Raw genomic sequence first — 20,741 nt, 5'->3', positions numbered from 1 at the left:
AAAAAAAAAAAAAAGAGTAAGACTTTACATAGAAATTTCTCCAAGAAAGAAATGCAAATGACCATTAAGTATATAAAGCATGTTCCACTTAATTCAAATCTAGATCAGATCTAGAAAGCATCACATACGTTTGTGAAGAAGGCTATCAAGAAAGCAGAAAACAGGTGTGGGAAGAGAAGTTGGAAATGAGTGTGGGTGCTCTGGAAAACAAGAATCATTCCAAAAACTTAAAAGTAGAAACACCATATGTATTGAACAGCTTTCCCAGGGAGATTTGCTGTGGCTCAGAGTTAGAGGTAGGATGGAGTACCTTGACTGAGGCCTTTGGCATGAGCAAGGATCTTCGCCTCTCCTAGCCCTTCTTTAAATCAATTCAATATATATTGAGCCCTTACTCTGTAACTTAAGCCTTTTTAGTATATAAATGTTTCTTGTTAATGAATGAGTTTATAATCTCATAGAAGAAGCACGCCATGGAGAATGGTGCTTATTGAAGAACAATCAGGTATACAGACAAAAGCTTCAGAATGACTGCAGGACAGAGTAACTTAAGCATCTGTGAACAAGCATCCTCAGGATCCAGCCTTGAGTATCCTGCTGGGGTCCAAGCTGTTGACACATGAGCCTTTGGGAGATACATTTCATCTTTCAGCCATAGCATACAGAATCTAGTAATTCCACAACTAAGCATCCATGTGAAAGAATTGGACTCCTTGGCCAGCAGGATGCCTCATGAATAACAGCATTCAGTGTGAGCCTGACAACCTGAGTTCAGTTCCTGGAGCCCACAGCTGACCTCTAAAGGCACAATGACACACATGTCCATGTATCATTCGCACTCAGTAATGCACTAAGGGCTGTCTTTATTGCATGTCCACATTCTTTTCAGCACCATTCTTGGTAGCCAACATGTGGAAATGACCTAAGTGTTCTTCAGCAGGCTAGTGAATGAAGGAAATTTATGCATATACAAAATAGAATACTGGCCTTTAAGAATTCTGCCATATGCAACAGTGTGTATAAACCTTGAAAATGTTAAAGTAAGCTAGTTAAAGAAAAATGTAAAAACTATCCTCTTATATAAGCATCTGAAATTGTCAAATTCATAGTTAAAGGGTGGGGGTTGGAGAAGTGGCTCAGCAGTTAAGAGAATATTGCTTTTCCAGAGAACCCCAGTTCAAATCCCATCTCCTATATCAGGCAGCTCACAACGACCTGATATTCTAGCTCCAGGAAGTCCAGGACATCTGGCTTGTACAGGCACATACACATAATTTGAATTAACTTAAACCTTAAGGGTATGAGAGTTGGAGTGGGCTTATCAGGCCATAAAGAAGAGCATGAGATCATAGCTTGGTAAGTAGAACCCGAATGTGACTAGGAAACTGTGATAAGAATTCTTGAAATTTTCAAAAATGAAAAATGACCAAATCCCAAGTACTTTCTTTGCTATGCATTGTGAAGTTTGAATTAATGTGAACTAATGGTAATTTGCATCTTTTTTTTACAGGTGTTAGTAAAATGGCTTTTCGCCACTTAATTGAGTTCACATACACAGCAAAACTAATGATACAAGGGGAAGAAGAAGCCAATGATGTGTGGAAAGCAGCAGAGTTTCTACAAATGCTGGAAGCTATTAAAGCACTTGAAGTCAGGTAATCGTTTATTTCTTTAAGAATGCTAATGGTGGTACTGTTAAGACTATAGAGTATGTGACAAATCATTAAGTAGTGCCACCCTGAAACTAAGAAAATCTGATTTGGTTTTCCATTGGCATTTGGCTTCTCAAGTAAGAACTCCTTAGATTAAAGTAGCGTCTCTGGTATGTAATAAGAGAAGTCTAGGCAACTCTTCAGGGTGACCTGGGTCCTCGAAAATCTTCTGCTGAATTTGAGAATTATACTAAGAATGCTAATAAAAATAAATAGGCCATGGTTGTGGTGTCTTTTCGAAGCAAGAGAGCTTTGACATTTACTGCCTTACTCTTACTGGCCTATTTAGTTGGAGCCTGTGAGGGCCAATTGTATTCAAACCACCACAATGGCTAATCTATTATGACTATTACAATGTAAATGTATTTATATACACTTGTTATGTACTCTGCATAACCTCTAAATGGTGTAAATCTTCATCTCAATTCTCAAATACCAGCTGCAAAGGGAAAAATGTAGTATTCAGTAGTATTGTTACAGCATGAGCAGACATCCAATCCTTACATAGATACATGCTGCTTGGTGACTCGTTCACGCCTTTAGTCCCCGCACTCAGGAGGCAGAGACGGTCTGAGTTTGAGACCAACCTGGTCTTCAGAGAGAGAGTTCAGGATAGTCAGGCCTACCCAAGGAGAAACACTTTTTTTTTCTTTTTAAGATGAACTTGAATTTCTTTTTTCTTTTCTTTCCTTTTTTCTTTTTTTTTTTTTTAAAGGTTTATTGATTTATTTATTTATTTATTTATTTATTTATTATATGTAAGTACATCATAGCTGTCTTTAGACACACCAGAAGAGGGCCACAAATCTCATGGATGGTTGTGAGTCACCATGTGGTTGCTGGGAATTGAACTCAGGACCTTTGGAAAAGCAGTCAGTGTTCTTAACCACTGAGCCATCTCCAGCCCCAGAAACCATGTCTTGAAAAAACAAACAACAAAAATCCCACAGAATTTCTTCTAGGAGGCATTCAGAAAATATTAAAGAATACAGTGAACAGGTCACTCAGCATCTTCACATACTGGAGCAATCCACTGAGGGAGGCCTTGGGCATTGCTCTAGGTTACCTCAGCTCTATCACTGTGGTCTTAGTGAAGTTGTTCTTCTCCTGTCACATGGTATAATAATTTGACTTTCTACATAGAATTGTTAATGAGGTTAAATTAATGCCTGTAAAATGCATATAATGGAGTCTATCAAATTGTATTCCAAATGTATGAATTATTACTTCATTGTTAATTTGGTTTTCCCATTCCTCCTCCATCTTTTTTAATGATTTATTATAGGCCTTTAGAGTGCTAACAAGCACAGTTTTGTATGTCATTTCCCTTAGGGAACAAAATGGTTTAATCCAGCTCACTAGTATGGTTTAGTCAAGAGATGAAATTGAGAATAAATCTAGGAGACAAATTGAATTATAATTGTCCATAAATAACATTTTTTAAACTTTGTTTTTATTTTATGTGTATGGGTGTTTTGCCGTCATGTTTGTCTCTATGCCTTATACATGAGGTGTTCCTGGAGACCAGAAGAATTTTAACTGGAGTTAAAATTTACTGTAAGGAAATGGAGGTGCTGGCTCTTATTAGCCACCTTTCCAGACCCCAGTAACACTTCTTTTAGCTGATTTGACAGTTCACAATTACACTTCTTTGAAAAGAACTTGGTGTGTATCCATTCTGATCCCTAACACCTGGTACATAGTACATTGGCGTTTATGGATGTATGCCAGTCCAAACTAGCCTAGTTGTCTCTGGTAGACACCTGAAATTGATAAGCAAACTAAAGATGCCTGCTTGGGCTTGTGTATAGATGGCACAGTTTACAGTCTGTGGTTTAATTTTTTGAGTACCTTCTGAAGTGTTGGCTATTTTTCACTTAGTATTGCATTTCAGAGGTTTGTCTATAATGTGCTTGTAACTGCATTCATTTTTATTGCCTAGTAGTAGTTCATAGAGTAAATGACAGTATGACATTTGGCTTATTTTCCCAGTGTTTCACTGTTCAATGCTGCTGTATACAAGTTAGAGGGCATGATAACGTTTAGTAAACATTTAAAGTTCAGTGTGTATGCCTTTGGAAACAGTGACTTTGCTGGTACACAGGGACTGCAGGTTTTTGGATGTTTTGTTTTTTGGTTTTTCGAGACAGGGTTTCTCTGTAGCCCTGGCTGTCCTGGAACTCAACTTTGTAGACCAGGTTGGCCTCGAACTCAGAAATCCGCCTACCTCTACCTCCCAAGTGCTGGAATCAAAGGCGTGCGCCACCACACCCGGCAGTTTTGTTTTAAAGATTTATTATTATACATTGACTTCAGAAGCACCAGAAAAGGACATCAGAGCCCATTATAGATGGTTGTGGTTGCTGGGAGTTGAACTCAGGACCTTTGGAAGAGCAGTCCGTGCTCTTACCTGCTGAGCCATCTCTCCAGCCCCGGAACTGCAGTTTTATTGCACCCTCAATAGTACACTAAGGGTTATTTTTTAAAAACTTACAAACATTTTAAAGTCTTTATTCACTAGTGGGGGGGCAAAATCAAATGTAAGCCATATAGCTTGTTACCATCTGTTCCATCTCTGGATGTATGTGAGTCATTGTGTCTTAAATATTTAGTATGTGTGTGTGCACGCGCATGTGTGTGCATGCTTGCAGTCGCGCACAGAGGACAAATTTGAGTAGTTGGTTATGTGCATTGTGCAGGTCCTGGGGATCAAACTCAGTTGAGCCATCTCAATAGCCCTGCTTTAATGAGGCTTAATATGGTAAACATGCTGCTTTTATACTTATTAAGCTTTATTTAAAGTATGTGGATTGGGGGGGTTGAGAGGTGGCTAAATGGTCAAGAGCATTGAGTGCTTTTCCAGAGGACCCAGAGCTGATTCCTGGCCACCTACATGGTGATTCACTCATTTTTAAATCTAGTTACAGAAGATCTGATGACCTCTTCTGGCTTTTGTAGGCATAAGGCAGGCATGTGGTGCATAGATAAAAGTGGTAGGCAACACATAAAATATAAAGTACAGACTAGAGACTAGAGACATGGCTCAGTAGTTAGAGCACTTATTCTTGCAGAGGATCTGGGTTCCATTCCCAGCACCCACATGGTGGTTCACAACCATCTCTTACTCAAGTTCCAGGAGATCTGTTCCCCGTTCTGACACTACCCACCCATGCGGTGATCATAGTAGGCAAAATACATAAAACAAATGCATCTCATAATAAAATGTTTAAGATTTAAAAAGATGGGGCTGGAGAGATGACTCAGCAGTTAAGAGCATTGTCTGCTCTTCCGAAGGTCCTGAGTTCAATTNCCAGCAACCACATGATAGCTTACAGTCATCTATAATAGGATCTGATGCCCTCTTCTGGTGTGTCCGGAGACAACTACAATGTACTCTCATATAAATAAAGATTTTTTTAAAAAAAGGTTTAAAAAGATGCAGTTTTAACATACCCATAAAATTATCTCTATCATCTTAATGGCAATTCAGTCCCCATTTTTCAGTCTTAATAATTATGTATATACTGTACTGTTAAACATAAGTTGCATTTTCTAGAATTTTACACACACACACACACACACAGTGGGTATACTTAACCTAATTTCATCATTGTTTTGAAATTTATTGATATTGTTGTGGGCGTTATCTTTTTTCCACTCTAACACAGGCCGACTTTATGTTTTTAAGCTGTTGTGTATATAAACAATTTTGAAAATAGACCCAAAGTAAAGAGTTGTCTGTGTGTTTGTTATAAATCTGCAACAGCATGAGAGACCCGTGAAGACTTCCCAGCAGTATTCCCAGCAGGATTGTCTTGGCTTCTGGGAATTTTTCTCATAATTGCCTTTGTTAGTGGTAAATCTACCAGTAGGAACTGTGACCTAATCCATTCCACTTTTCTCATATTTAAGCTTATTTCGGACTACTATTAACAGATTTTGAGTAAATATCTGCCTACCTTGTACCTACAAATGTAAGGCCTGTTTTATGAGGGAAAAGAGGTTGGTACTGCCTGCAGTTCAGAGGGAATGCTTGGCTCTAATTGTAGTTTTTGGAGGGCTGTCTAAAGGGAGTTCAGGTTTTATTTATCATTTATCACCTGACTATCAGTTCTGTGACAGTTGTCTATGTTACAGTCCTGGGTTCTGAAAGATGTAATGTTTCTCCCTCCCACATACCTCCTGCAGTTGCTGCTTTCCCTCCACCCCACAGAATTAAGGTCCTAGTTTAGCAACTGTAACTTACTCCTTTCTAGTCATCCACTCCTGCCCAGAACTTGCATAGAAAATACTAGCGCACTTTTATATAGAGACCCATTATGTTTCCCACTTGGCCTTGCGTGTGCAATTGTAAATGTGCTGCTTGGTCCAGTGGTTTTTATTCCTATGATAGATGATTCTAATAAGATAATCCAGATGACTAAAGTAGAATTAAGTTTGAATCCTGTAAGCCTGTATCTGAAGGAGACGCCAGCTTTATTGTCCCAGAGTTACTAATGGGGAAAACATGTCAAAGAATATTCAGGGCAGAATCCTAATTTTCTAATTAGGTTTATATAAGCCTCCCCTCCTTTTTGTCTTCATCATTACTCAGGAAGCAGCTGAGAAGAGATGATCCCTTTGTGGGGACAGCTGAACTTGATGACCAACCTGCCTTACTCAGATTTTTGGACAAGGAGGAGGTGAGGGAAGTGGAGTGCGAAATCATTTTGAGTCAGTGTTTGAGGAGGATATTGTAAGAATTCAAATAGCAATCAATATCTGTTGGAGGTAGGAAGCATAAGAAACTAATACGTTCCTGTTATCCAGTTACTATAGTGCTTTCGTGATAAAGATGCACCATTTTCAGATTAGGTGATCTAGGAAGCCAAACATGACTTGGTTTCGTGGACCATAGTCCTGAAGCAGCTAGCTGTTCAGACTGGAGTAGCACAAGAATAACCTACCTGAAAAGGTCATCAGGGTGAAGCTACCACACAGAGGTTCCAGATCAGTGTCAGTTTGTAAGGAACAGCATCCTGTGAGAGGCTGCTACTGCTTCACTGCAAAACAGGCAACCTTTTAGAGGAGGTATCAGAAGTCAGGCATGAAGTCTACCCTTCAAGACCAGTTTGTGATGGTGAATGTTGGCTCTTGGCATTAACAGTGGCAGTCTGGGCAAAGCAGGCTTGCTTGTTTAATAGGCTTCTTCCACAACTGATTAGTCTTCTTAGAGAATGGCCATTTGTCATGGACATGTAATGAGTGTCTCAGGAAGTTTCCAAAACCATTGTTTTACCCTATGATTGTGGCTTTTGAAGTAGCTGTCTTCTATGTGCCATGACTTTCAAGTTAGCTCACCAAATAGTTAAGCCACTGGCAACAGCCCACGTGTCAGTAAAAATATAGCAAGATAAATGATAAGGAATGCTGGCCAGAGTTATGATGACAGTGTAAACTTCTGCCTACAAAGCATCGCTGCTATGTCCAGTTTGACTTTCACAGATGCTGTTGAGGCTAAGCACATGCAACAAAAGGCCAACTGCTTCTTCAAATTAACCATTTCTTCTTGACCAAAGAAAGATACTTGCTGGACACCTCTTACCATATTAGTCACAAAGTCTGGTTGACTCAAATACAAAATTGGACTTTCATACTGGAAGACCAGCTTTCCACAGGTTGGGTATCAAGTTCAGTGTGTGACCAGCAGCATGCTAATTGTTTTCAGAGGAATTGTACCTTGTAGCCATGACTAAGGTCAAGTCTAAAACCCAAAACCTTTGAGTAGAGACTGCCTCCCTTTGCCCGAGTTTCTTCCAACATTATTGAGTTGTATTGTTCTTAGTCCCCTTTGTGTATAAGATTTTTGCTCCACCATGAATTTTGTTTTTCCAAAGCAGCTGAAGTCAAGATAGAGGGGATGAGAGGAAGTAGAGAGAGATGTGGAAGGCGACAGACACACTGCCAGGAAGCAAGGCACATTTTCTTTCCATTTCAAGCAGCCTAGAAGCTGCATGTTTCTTGCCTGCCCAAACACCTCAGTCAGCAGCAGGGTGAAAACTTGAGAAATGGTCTGTTTCAGCTTGTGGGCCTTCCTGACTTAGCATCTCTCTCCATGTCTTCTAGATGAGGATGGCAGATAGACGCTCTTTGGCTTGACTTAGATTTGAATTGCAGTGGTTCCATTTTGCAGAGCATACCCTGGATGTTTGATGTCCTTGCTATAAAACTGTACCTTAGGTTTTTATGTAATGTTAACAGGTGACAGTGGGGAGGCAGAGGTTAATGGACCTGTGGTAAGATTTCTCTCTGCTTTCTAGAAATTTAAGAATTTTAGTTCTCACATTTTAGTCTGTGATCCATTTAGAATTACTATTTATAAATGGTATGAGTTTAAAGGTAGAAGCTTATTTAATATACTTACCAGATATTCCAGCACCACTACTTTTAAAAGAGTGTCTTTTCTCCATAAAGAAGATGCAAGATGTTTTTTCAGAACTTAGTTTATTATATAAGTACTGGTCTGTTGTTGACTGTTCCATTAACCTTCATATAGCTACACTGGGATGAATGTCATTATCTTGAATGTTACAGCTTTTAGGGAAATCTTAAAATTGATCAGTTCAGGCTGCCTTATTTTGTTTTCTGCCTTCCATATATAAGTTTAGTTTATTGATTTTTTTTTTTTTTTCAAAATCTGATTTTATAGATTTTTTTTTAAACCTATACTTTATATATTTCAGGAACAAAGAAAACTCAGCTCCATTAGAGGAAAACACTACAGGAAAAAATGAGGCCAAAAAAAGAAAGATTGCAGAAACTTCGAATGTTATCACTGAATCATTGCCGTCTGCAGAATCAGAACCTGTGGAAATTGAGGTGGAGATTGCCGAGGGCACAATTGAAGTAGAAGATGAAGGCATAGACGCTTTGGAGGAAATGGCTTCTGCCAAGCAGTCTATAAAGTACATACAGAGCACAGGCTCCTCCGATGATTCTGCTCTGGCATTGTTGGCAGATATCACCAGCAAGTACCGTCAAGGTGAAAGCAAAGGACAGATTAGCGAAGATGACTGTGCATCTGACCCCATAAGCAAACAGGTAGAAGGTATTGAAATTGTGGAACTTCAGCTGTCACATGTGAAGGACTTGTTCCATTGTGAGAAATGTAACCGTTCGTTTAAATTGTTTTACCATTTTAAGGAACACATGAAATCACACTCCACTGAAAGTTTCAAGTGTGAAATATGCAATAAAAGGTATCTTCGAGAGAGTGCCTGGAAACAGCACCTAAACTGTTACCACCTTGAGGAAGGTGGAGTAAGTAAGAAGCAAAGAACTGGGAAGAAAATTCACATATGCCAGTACTGTGACAAACAGTTCGACCACTTTGGACACTTTAAAGAGCACCTTCGAAAACATACAGGTAATTAGCAAATACTTTGTTTCAAATATTATTTTTTTCTACATTCAATTGAAATTTAAATCCTATTTTTCCCTCTGTGTTTTCTGATGAGCATGGTACATACTGATTTCCTGATGCTTTAAATGCAAATCAGTGTCAACCTTAAAAATGATTGGTGTTTTTATGTCTTGCCCTTTTTTATATTCTTTAAAGAAATATGTAAAATAGATTATAGTTTATTTGCTAAGTACCATGAATTAAATTTTAACTATTATGTGAATTTATTGTTTTGTTTTCCATGTTAACATGTTACATAGATAAACATTTATAAACTTTTTATATATGTTTTTTTCTTTTTGAGGGGGCATACATTTATAATCCTCTTTTTAGGAGTATGTACTGTATTCTGTGAGTGTTGAATTTGCATGTGGGTATGTTTATACTCTTGGTGTACCTGTCTCTCTGTGTGTGTGTGTGTGTGTGTGTGTAAGCCAGAGGTGACAGGCCTTTCCCCAGAATTTCTTTTCAACTTCATTTTTGGAAGCAGAATCTCACTGAACCTGAAGTTAATTCAACAAAACTATCTGATCAGGGAGCTTCAGGGATATGCCACTGCTCCCCACGTACATACCACACTGTCTTCCTAGCTTTTTACATGGTGTTTGGGGGTTAAATCTCATACTGTTTGTACAGCAGACACTTCCAGTAGTAGTAATATGTTTTTGACCCAGAAAAATATAGTCATCTATGTCTGTCTCTCTTCACATCTCTTAAAGGCAAATGTGTCAGGATTAGTGGACAGCCAAGGGAGGTAGGGAATACTCACTCTTCTTCTAAGAGTTATCTCACTCTTGAAGAGGTTCCAGTAAGCCTTTCTTTGGCCACCATAATTCTGTGTCTTCTCTCCCTCCCCCACATACCCTTTTCCTTGCTTTTACTCCCCAAGCATTTCTTGCTAGGTTTCCTAAGTCAAGCACAGGAAGGACCTACTACCAATGACTTAATTTTTTGCTAGGCTCTAAACCCTCTGTAATAGGATGGAGAAAGCTGTTGCCATGAGCTGCTAAGTGTTAGATTTCTGGACAGTTGTGCTTGAGGTTTGTTACATACATTAAGGCTATTTGGAATGTTGATACTGGAAATAGAACATAGGTACATACACCATGCAGGGGTTGTTTCTTTGATGCTGGAATTTGGACAGCTACTAGTGTTGACTGTTTGTTGTTGTTGTTGTTGTTGTTGTTTTTAAATAGCTGTCTCACTGCCCTGAGTTGTTTGTATACTGATTGAACTTGAAGAATCAAATAGATTCAGAAAATGTGTTATTCCTCAAGATCCAGCTCCAATTATGATGACTCACAGGAAAAGAAGTTAGCCTGAAAACAGGTTTTCAAGCAAGAAATAAGACACACAGGAAAGTGTGAAAGCAAGTTATTTTCATTGTTAGTGGAAGGATGGATGACTACAGAGTTGGGTCAAAGTCGAGGAATACCAAGAGATTTCTAGAGCAGGCCACCTAGGCAGCACACAGGGTCTGCAAGTGGTTCGTGGGCAATGGGTGGGAGCAGCGAGAGAAGGGAGCTTTTCCATCCTGTGCTTTTTCTTCATTTAGTAGAACAAACACGGGGCTGGCACACTTTATGTTGTATGTCTCTCAAGATGATGTGAGATAACTGAAGTAAATTAGCTTTGCTACTTATATAGATTATAGAGCCATAGAGCCATATGCTCAGTGTATGGTCCATTAAGTACTGAAGCAAGCTGAACTTTGCTTTGTAGGCTTATATGTAGAAGCAAAATGATCAGATTTCTGTTTTAGAGAGATGACTGGCAAAATAGATGGATGTGGAATAAAAGCTGCTGGCCCTGATGAGGAAATCTCTCACGGTAATCTAAAGAATGGGAGAAGAGGAATAGCAGCAGTAGTGAGTGGGTGGAGTGGGGCAGGGTCCACAGGATTCGTGCTGCTGAGTCTTGAAGGTGAAAGATGGTGATCCTTAACTTTGTGTTGGAGTGACTCTGACTGGGGTTTATTAAGAAAACATCAAGTGAAAGCCAGCAAAGGGTAAAGAGAATACCATGTCCACTTGACATCTATATTTGAAAAGGAGTCTTAAGGTGATTTCAACATGTTTTTAAGTAGTTGCTCCCTATTTTCCAAAAAGGTGCTGAAAATAAAAGTCACCATTGACTGTTGGCTCCCTTCCTGACAAATGCCAGTTTGACAAACATGTTGGGTCACTTTATATTGAGTCCCCTTTCATTGACTTAAGGATAATGGCAGCTGTCCTACAGATGAGACAAAAAGAAGAGTGAAATAAATGACTCTTAACCAACAGTCCACACTTTCTTTTGAAAAGAAAGTCACCTGGCTATTTCTAGATTTCCCCAGGCTAATAGTTTCATAGACATAGTTCAAGTGGCATGCAGTGGGAAGTGAGCTTTTCCTACTTTAACAGATCTCTTAAAGCAGCCACTGGCTAAGGGGATAACTGAGGGGGGAGTATTGCTTTGGCATGCGGAGCACCAGTTTTGGGGCAAGGCCAGCAGGTCAGGGGTAGAGTGTTTGCCTCTAGCCTTCAAGTGTCTTCCATGCATTATCAAGTGATTCATCATATCACACACACAGTTCTAGGAAAGCATGAACAAATGGTATATCATTTAATTTTAGACTCTCTCTGGTTGGTTGGTTTTCAGAGACAGGGTTTCTCTGTGTAGCCCTTGGTTGTCTTGGAATTCACTCTATAGATCAGGCTGGCTTCAAACTCAGAGATCCTCCCATCTCTGCTTTCTGAGTGCTGTGATTAAAGACATGTGCTACCATGCCTGTCTAATATTAGGGGGGTTTGTTTTGTTTTTGTTTTTTGAGGCAAATTTTCATTAAGTAGCCCAACTGATGCTTTTGCTGCAGCCTCCCAAGTGCTGGAATTACAGGCATGTGCAGTGATACTCTGCATACAGTCTTTTAAATGAACCACTTTCAGAGATGTAGTTTTCTACTGTAGCTACTTAACTGTGACAGTAAGCTCCTATTAGCAGGTGTATGTGGTTGTAGCTCTAAGTTTTTGCTAGAGATTGCCAAGTGTGGCATTGTAAGCATCCTTATACGTTTATCTGTTTACACATGCTCCTGTGATACACTTTTAAAGGCTCATTGCATGTTTGTGTGCACTTACCATCACCATGAGTATGCAAGCCGGAGAACAACTTGCAGGAATTGGTTCCGTCCACTGTCTGGGTTCCAGGAATTGAAATCAAGTCCATCAGTCTTTTTTTTTTTTGTTTTTAGAGACAGGGTTTCTCTGTGTAGCCCTGGCTGTCCTGGAACTCACTCTGTAGATCAGGCTGGCCTCAAACTCAGAAATCCACCTGCCTCTGCCTCCTGAGTGCTGGGATTAAAGGTGTGCACCACCACGCCCGACCAAGTCCATCAGTCTTAGCAGCCAGTCTTGAGCTATCTTCTGGCCTATGACGTTTAGTTTTTACGAAAACAATTGCCAAGTTAAAACAATCATGGCAAATACCAGGTTGCTTTTTATTCCCTCCCTCCCTCTCTACCTCTCCTCCTCTGTATTTGTGTGTGCCCGAACCTGCTTGTGGAGGCCAGAGGTCAACTTCAGCTGTCTGTCTTCACCTTATTTTTGAGACAAGAGTCTCTCCTTGACCCTGAAGCTCACCTACTGGCTGGCTCCAGGGAGCTACCTGTGTTCGTCGTACTACCACATTACCTCAGGGCTGGAGCTGAGCTGTGCTGCCACACTGGGTTCTTAGGTGGATCCATCCGACTCAGGTCTTCATACCTACACAGCTGGCACTGTACTGAGTCATGTTCCCAAACCCTCCACATTGCCTTCCCAGAAGGCTCTAACAGTTTGTGCTTATCAGTTTCATTGGTAATGAAAAATCACACACAATTAAAACATAACCATTTTGTTGAGCATATTTCTCAAAGTTTCTTGAATTAAAAAAGTTCCCATATCGACGTCGATTCTAGATGTAGGTGCTAGCTAATTTTTCCCCGCATGTGGCATCTCTATACAGCTGTGCTTCAATGGAGGAGAACATGTGGCTTGGTAACCTGAGTCAGTCTACTGAGGACTTTGGCATTGTCCAGAGCCTCCTCACTAGACAGTGACACCTGAAGTCTTGGTCCTGTTCTACAGACACTATGCTGTCTTTGAATCCCCAGCCCTCGAGAGTTCTCATCCCGCTACCTCCAAGGCGTTCAGCTCCCTCATCCCTTTCCGTGTATCATGGTTCTGATTCCCATCTTACCCTTGTTCTTGCGCACAGGGATCCTGCTTGTATTTAAGATCAGCCTCCATCGTGGAATCATTGCAGCTCTTCACTCCTAAGGCACAGTACTGGAGAAAATGATCTCAAACCTTAATTGAGTATGCTTCTTGTCTGACTGACGTATCTCTTTCTAATTGCTTCTCCAGATTCTCACTGTCATAGTCAAGACCCTTACACCCTACTTTTCCCTTAGCATTAGCATCACTCATGTTGCCTTATCTCCAGCAGCTTGCTTTTCTTCAAAGACCAGTCCTGAATCTTCTAACTTCACGTGTATACCAGACCCATGTCCATCTTTGTTGACTTGTCCTGTCCTCCTTCCCTGCCGCCTTCTGCCACAGGAGGTCAACAAATGGTGATTCCTTGTTGGTTGGGGATCTTGTCCAGTACACACACACACTTTCTAAAAATAAAAAAGAGTTTGTGGGCTAGCGAGGTGACTCGGTGGTTAAGAGTACTGGTTGCTCTTACTGAGATCCTGGTTCAGTCTCCAGCGTGTCCCATGTGGCAGCTCACACCTGCCTGTTACTCCAGTTCCAGGGCATATATGCAGGCAAAACACAGTGCACATGAAATAAAAATAAACATTTTAAAAATTAGAAAAATATGAGTGTATGTATCTGTGTTTCTGAGACTTGAGCGTGGGGGCATGCCAGGGAAAGCATTCTGCCGTTGACTCATCCTCAGCCCCACTTCCAGGCTTCACTGAGAGAATTCTCTGCTGTTTGCACTGTTGTGCTTCTTCCTCGTTAACCCTCTCCATTCTGGGTAAGCCTGGCTCCTAATCCCACTGTGCCTTTGACTGCTCTCATTTTCCTGGGTACCGTTTGTCCCATTTCTGTTTCTGCTGTTAACATCTACTTGTTTCATCACTAGTGGGTCCTCAGGGTTTTGTGATTAAATAACACACTGAGAATTTTGCCCATCTTGGAAGTATTCATTGCCGCCAAATCAACCCCTTTATATATCAATCCATTGTATTTGGGTCCAGAATTGTCCATACAATTATCTCTTGGGCATCTCTGCTCCACTTTGAATTTCTTTTCAATTTCTCTCTTAACCTCTTGGATTTTTGTTTGTTTCTTTGATTTCATAATTGAATATGTGCAGGTGGTTTTGACTGCATGTAAGTTTGTACACACAGGCTAGAGGGCAGCAGGTCCCCTGAGCTAGAATAGGTTGTTGTGAGCTGCCACGGATGTGCTAGAAATCAAACCTGGGTCTTCTGGAAGAGCAGCTGCTGAGCCATCTCTCTAGCCTCTTTTTTTTTTTTTTTTTTTGGAGACAGTTTCATGTAGCCCAGGTGGCCTTGAATTTAATAAATATATTGTCCACAATGACCTTGACATGCCTCCACCTCCCAAGTACTGAGTTAGGGTTGTGCACCACCACACCGAATTTATGTGGTGCTAAGGGTTAAACCCAGGGCTTTGTGTTACTTTGCAAACAAAACCCTAAATTCATAGTCTTTCCCAGCATGCCCACTCCAGGCTTCATGTGAACTCCCCGGCTCTTGATACAAGGTGGCACGCACAGCCAGAGATTTGGGAGTCATAGTCAGCTACTTGTCCTTTTTCGTTCCCATGTGGTGCTCTCCTGTGTTCTGACTGCGGTGCACTGCTGCACAGTTTTCTTGTAGCACTCGCTGTCTTTCAGCAGGTTTCCAGGGCTTTCGCACTACTTTCATGAAAATGTTCAAAACAGGTTATTTGCTTTTTGTATTTTGCTTTGGTTTTGTTAGAGATCGTCTCACAGTGTGGCACTGATTGGCCTGAACTTACCATCTCAGCCTCTCTGGTATAGGATTAAAGGCACTCACCACCATGTCCCCCCATGCATTTTGCTTTGTGATTGACCAAATTTGTCTCAAACTCAGAATCTGTCCGACTCAGCTTCTCCTAATCCTGAGATTATGGATGTGTGGCTCCCTCCATGTCTTTATCTTTCTACTGCATCACTTAAAATGTGGTCTGATACATATGTGGTAAAAGGGGGGGGGGAGCTTAGGGAAAGGCTAGTTCTGTTTTCCACATGACTCCCAGATATGACTTAGGTTGAGTGTCCCCTTCTTAAGGATGTGTGAATTAAGTCAGGCATGTGGTGGCTCATGACTGTAGTTGTAGCACTTGAAAGGCCAAGCCTGGGGAACATGGTAAGACTGTATTTTTTTTTTTTTTTTTTTTAAAAGAAACAGGAAAGCCTTATATTGTGGCACATGCCCACAGTCTCTGCACTGGAGAGGCAAAGGCACATTCAGAAGAATGACCATAAGAGTTCGTGGCCAGCTAGTATATATGACAAGTCCTGCCCTGCCCCCTACAGGCACTCACACTCAAAAGTGAATGTGAGCTGGGTGTGAGATATATTAACCTTTAATCCCAGTACTTGGAGACAGGGAGGATCTCTGATTTGGAGGCCAACTTGGGTCTACATACCAAGTTACAGGACGGCCAGAGCTACATAAGAGAGACTCTGTCTTAAAAAGGAAAAAAAAAATGATGGTGGCGTTGTCCAGAAGTATGCCTCCGTTGTCTTCCCGGCATGCACAAAGCCTGTGGTTCAATCCCCAACACTGCAAAAGAAAACAATTGAAAAAAAGGTGAGCTCAGATTTGCTTTTGCTAATGTTCTCAATTTGTCAATGTATTCTTTTCTTACAATAGGTGAAAAACCTTTTGAATGTTCAAATTGTCACGAGCGGTTTGCTAGAAATAGCACTCTCAAATGTCACCTCACTGCATGCCAAACTGGAGTAGGGGCAAAAAAGGGAAGGAAGAAGCTTTATGAATGCCAGGTATGTGTGGGTATACTTTGTTTTCACAAAAGGAACTGAACTACCCTCATTAGAAGTGCAGAGTAAATAAAATGCTCTTTGACCCATGGGGTTGTCTGAGAAGTTTTTTGACGTGACATTACTGTAAAAACGCAGTATGCGTTCAGTAGAAACCACTTCTGGAATTTTGAAATCTGATCTTTTCCTGAGTTAGTGAAGCCCAGTAGAACCTTCTCTTGTGGCACTGGGCAGTAGCAGGCCTCAGCTCCTAGATAACCATGCCCACAAAACTAAACAAAGCCAATATTCTCATTGCGGGGCCCCAGAACAGCCATGAATACGGGCCAAAGCAAAATTGTGAATTCCTCAAACATTGAGACATTGAGGGTTTTTTTTTTTTTTTTAACTTGTACAGCTCTTGAGTGTGGACTTGGGAGATGATAGTGTCCTTTTGCAGTGCCAGAGGTTTGGAGATGCCTTCTGTTCCTGTAGTGTGGATAGGTTAGGTGTGGTGAGTGCCCTTTGGCCACAACATGGCAGTGGTGTATCAGCATCTCAAGCAAGCTAGAGCCTTAGAAAGACTTGGAAGTAAATGTTGTATATGGGTTATCAGCAGCCCGAGATGATCAATATTGATAAAACTGTCTTGAACTTAAACAGAAGTGCAGGTTTATTAGGTGGTTTTCTTTGTTTCCTTTCCTTTTTTTTTTTCCTTTTTTTCTTTTAGGCACTCTGTCATATCCCAGGCTAGCTCTTGAACTGTCTTTGTAGCTGAAGATGACCTTGAATTATGATTTTGTCCTGTCTCTATCTCCCAAATGCTGTGGTGTGCACCTCCAACCTGGCTTTGGGGGAATAATAGGTTTGGGTGTTTGTTGTATTTACTTACTAATGGCTGTGCATGCCTGTGTGCATCAGAGGACACTTCGTAGGAGTTTGTTCTTTTTTTTCACTATGTGGGTTTTCAGGATTGAACTTAGTGATTGTGCCCAGACAAATGCTGCCTTTACCTGTTAAGCCATCTCACCTGCCCACAATTATTTTTTACCATAGGAACAATCATTGGTTTCTGGGAGAGGGGCAGAGAAGGCAGAAAAGATAAAACTGGGTTTTCTATGATTAGTATATTTTTTGTCCCAAATAGTGTAATGGGTCTAAATCTTGAAACTGGGATAAGCTATGATATTGTTGTTACTTTATATTTGATACTTAACAGGAGCAGTGCTGGAGAGTCCCCAGAATTTAGTCAGTTGTAGGGTATGGGCGGAAAGATCAAATGAAACCAAGTGTGTAAAATAGCTTTGCACTATGTGCCCTGGAAACTCTAGTTAAAATGGATTTGTAATAACTACCAATGTGGATGGCACTGTTCTGTGCTTGCTTGGTTTGTTTGTGTTCTGGTATTGGAGATTAAACACAGGGCCCCCCCATATGCTAGGCAGATATTCTTACCACTAAGTTATACTTTCAACCCGTATTCGTGTATTCTTTGTGGGGATTTCTTCATTGATGGTTTTTGTTTTATTTTGTTGTCCTATTTGTTGACACTTAGGATTAGAACCAGTACAGGGCCTTTTGATTGCTAGGCATATACTACTGAGCTAACCTCAACCTATCAGTATATTTTATGGGGAATAAGTGTATTCACATTTACTTCAGTATGATTATAGTTATTATTAACATACTGTATTTGGTGATTTCAGGTCTGTAACAGTGTATTTAACAGCTGGGACCAGTTCAAAGATCACTTGGTAATACACACTGGAGATAAACCCAACCATTGTACTCTGTGTGACTTGTGGTTTATGCAAGGAAATGAATTACGGAGGCATCTTAGTGATGCTCACAATATTTCAGNGCNTATAGTAACTGAAGAAGTCCTTTCAGTAGAAACACATTTACAAACCGAGCCAGTGACATCAATGACTATTATAGAACAAGTTGGGAAAGTGCATGTGTTGCCACTGCTTCAGGTCCAAGTGGATTCTGCACAAGTAACTGTGGAACAAGTTCATCCAGATCTGCTGCAGGACAGCCAAGTGCAGGATTCACAAATGAGCGGGCTTCCAGAGCAGGTCCAAGTGAGTTATCTGGAAGTGGGACGAATTGAGACTGAAGAAGGTACTGAAGTACATGTTGAAGAGCTTCACGTTGAACGGGTAAATCAGATGCCAGTTGAAGTACAGACTGAGCTTCTAGAAGCTGACTTGGATCACATGACCCCTGAAATCATGAGCCAAGAGGAGAGAGAGCCTAGCCATGCAGATGCTGCCATGGAAGAACACGAAGATGCTGAGGACTTAGAGACCAAACCAAGAGAGTATTCCCAAGCTAGAAAAGCAGAGAATGACAGGACATCTATGCCAGTTTTAGAATGAAATAACAATTATATTTTTAAATTTACATTTGGGGTAAACTGATGGGCAGTGTGACCTTAGGCTATCAAATAAGTGGACCAAAGTTTAACTATTTCTGTTGTGCTGAACTGTTTCTATGGAAACAGGCTGATGTCCTTCCAGTTAATGCCACAGAGTGGGAATATTCCTCATAATGAGTGGGAGCTTTGAGAAGTATATTTCTGGTAACTTAAATGAATTATATTGTTATTATATAGTTGGGTACGAATGTATCTATTTTCATTGTGCTAAGGGTCTCCCTGTCCTCTTCCCCGGGTCATGTCTTTCCTTAAATTCTTTGCATATTATAAAATCATACTTAAAACCATTAGAATACATACATTTGTATTCTAATGCATGTTAAAAAGTTGAGTATGTAGGCAACACAAGGCTGCATGAGGGAAGTGCATTGTTACTGTGCAGTTAATAGTTGGGGGCTGGCTTTATTTTGAACAACATTCTTGTCTATCCAGTGGCTACAAATGCTGTCCCCACAACAGAAACGGTGGTGGCAGAATTTCTAGAATGTTAAAAAACAAAAAACAAAAAAAAACAACCACCCTGTGCCTTTTCAAAACCAACAAAACTTCAGAAAAACATCTCTGGTTCTTTCAAAGTTTGTGTTTTAAAGAGCAGCGTAAAGTGCTCTGGTACTTGGTATTTTTTTGCTTAAATAACAACTACCAATTCTTTTTCCTTTTTAAGTTACATTGAAATTTTTTTCATTTAAGGGCAGCTGAAGGGCCATTTTCAATTGGAAAAGTTCTCTTCCATCTGTGGTAAACTTTATTTTGATGAGAAGTTGCACTAGTATTTTACCACCAGATGGAAAAAATATTAGGTGAGCATCATTTTAAAATTAATGTATTTAAAATAAAATACAGAGGAAAAGTATGTATATAATGTATCAGGCTTTGCTTTGAGTGGGGTCTTTTCCCCCAATCCTTAATGTAAAGATTTTGTGCTATAACTTTTAAAGCCATACAAATAAGAGTGCTAAACTGTGGACTTAAAAGTAGTTGTGTAAATATTTTTAATCAGTATTACTTGGAAAATAAAAATATAACAACCACATAAAATCAATATTGCTATTTTCTTTACCTGTTAAATGCTGGGAGATAATTTACGTTTTAAAGTAAACTTTAAAATTATGTGTTCATGACTCTTAAGTTATTTTATGTGTGTGGATGTTTTGCTTGTATGCATGTCTGTGCACCATGTGCATGCCTGATGCCCCCTCCCAAAACCCAGAAGATGGTTGGAGTTGGTTGTGAGCTGCCCTGTGGGCGTTGAGAATCAGACCTGGGTCCCCAGGAAGAGCAGCAGTGCTCTTAACTGCTGAGCCATCTCCAGCCCTAAACTACTTTTTTTTAATTATCAATTTAGAGATACTTCGTGCGTTTTTGTGACGGTGGTAAACAGGGCTCATTAATTAATATATAAGATTGTTAATACATACTTCCTCACCCAAGAGTTAGCTAAAAAGGCCAAGACACACGTTACTTGTGTCTTGGAAGTAAATTGGAAGTGGTTATTTTTTTTTTTTTTTTAGAAGTGCCTATTTATTTTAAACATGTTTTTCTACTTGTTTTTAAAGAGATCAGCTCAAGTAATGCTTTTGGTGATTGTGGCATTAAATGGTAACATCACAAAGTTTTGTATCACTCAGTTTGTTAATATTAAGATCAGGTTTACAAAGCATTTATCACTAGACCACATTTTATATGTTGAGTAAGCCAACAACAAATTAGGCCTAAATGTAAAATCCTCACTTATAAAAGTGGGTTTTAATTTCTATGTGCAGTTTAACATGTGTTGTCTTCAGTGAAAAGGTGGGCATTGAGCTCACTTGAAAGTAGTCTTATAACTTGTGAAAAAATGAGAGGGAGGGAGGGAGGGGAGCCTTTGAAGGCCCTGTGTTGAATACATTTGGAGGAGACCCAAGCAAAATGTATTTCATGTGCAATGTGCTGAAGTGTGCTGTAACTCTTAACTTGTCATAAAGGATTCAAATGAGAATCGGCACCAGACTAAAGGCCTAGAAGTGTGTTTTGCTCTAATCACCTAGTCAGACATCTAACCTCCTCTGTGTGCTGTAGACAGTCCCTCCTCCACAGTAAGTACAAAGGCAGCATATTTCTTGTTTGTTTGTTTGTTTGTTTTTCGAGACAGGGTTTCTCT

General features: G+C 40.2%; 1 protein-coding gene across 8 annotated transcripts in view; it reads left to right on the top strand.

The window, feature by feature from the left end:
• Znf131 (zinc finger protein 131) overlaps positions 1 to 19,717 on the top strand; it is a 28,860-nt gene extending 9,143 nt beyond the window's left edge. For 4 of the 8 annotated variants that reach the window (XM_029543974.1, XM_021208403.1, XM_021208405.2 and 1 more), the window contains exons 4-7: positions 1,511 to 1,655; positions 8,435 to 9,117; positions 16,055 to 16,185; positions 17,868 to 19,717. In XM_029543974.1, the coding sequence (XP_029399834.1) occupies positions 1,511 to 1,655; positions 8,435 to 9,117; positions 16,055 to 16,185; positions 17,868 to 18,542 (1,634 nt within the window). In that variant the 3' untranslated portion in view covers positions 18,543 to 19,717. Of the gene's footprint in view, positions 1 to 1,510; positions 1,656 to 5,874; positions 6,395 to 8,434; positions 9,118 to 16,054; positions 16,186 to 17,867 lie in introns of those variants that run through there. The other 4 variants (XM_021208406.2, XM_029543975.1, XM_021208410.2 and 1 more) reach the window with 3 other exon arrangements.
• The last annotated feature ends 1,024 nt before the right edge of the window (positions 19,718 to 20,741 follow it).

Source organism: Mus pahari, chromosome 11 (genome assembly GCF_900095145.1).
Source record: "Mus pahari chromosome 11, PAHARI_EIJ_v1.1, whole genome shotgun sequence".
Lineage (NCBI taxonomy): Eukaryota > Metazoa > Chordata > Mammalia > Rodentia > Muridae > Mus > Mus pahari.
This window is presented reverse-complemented; position numbering and strand designations above follow the sequence as displayed.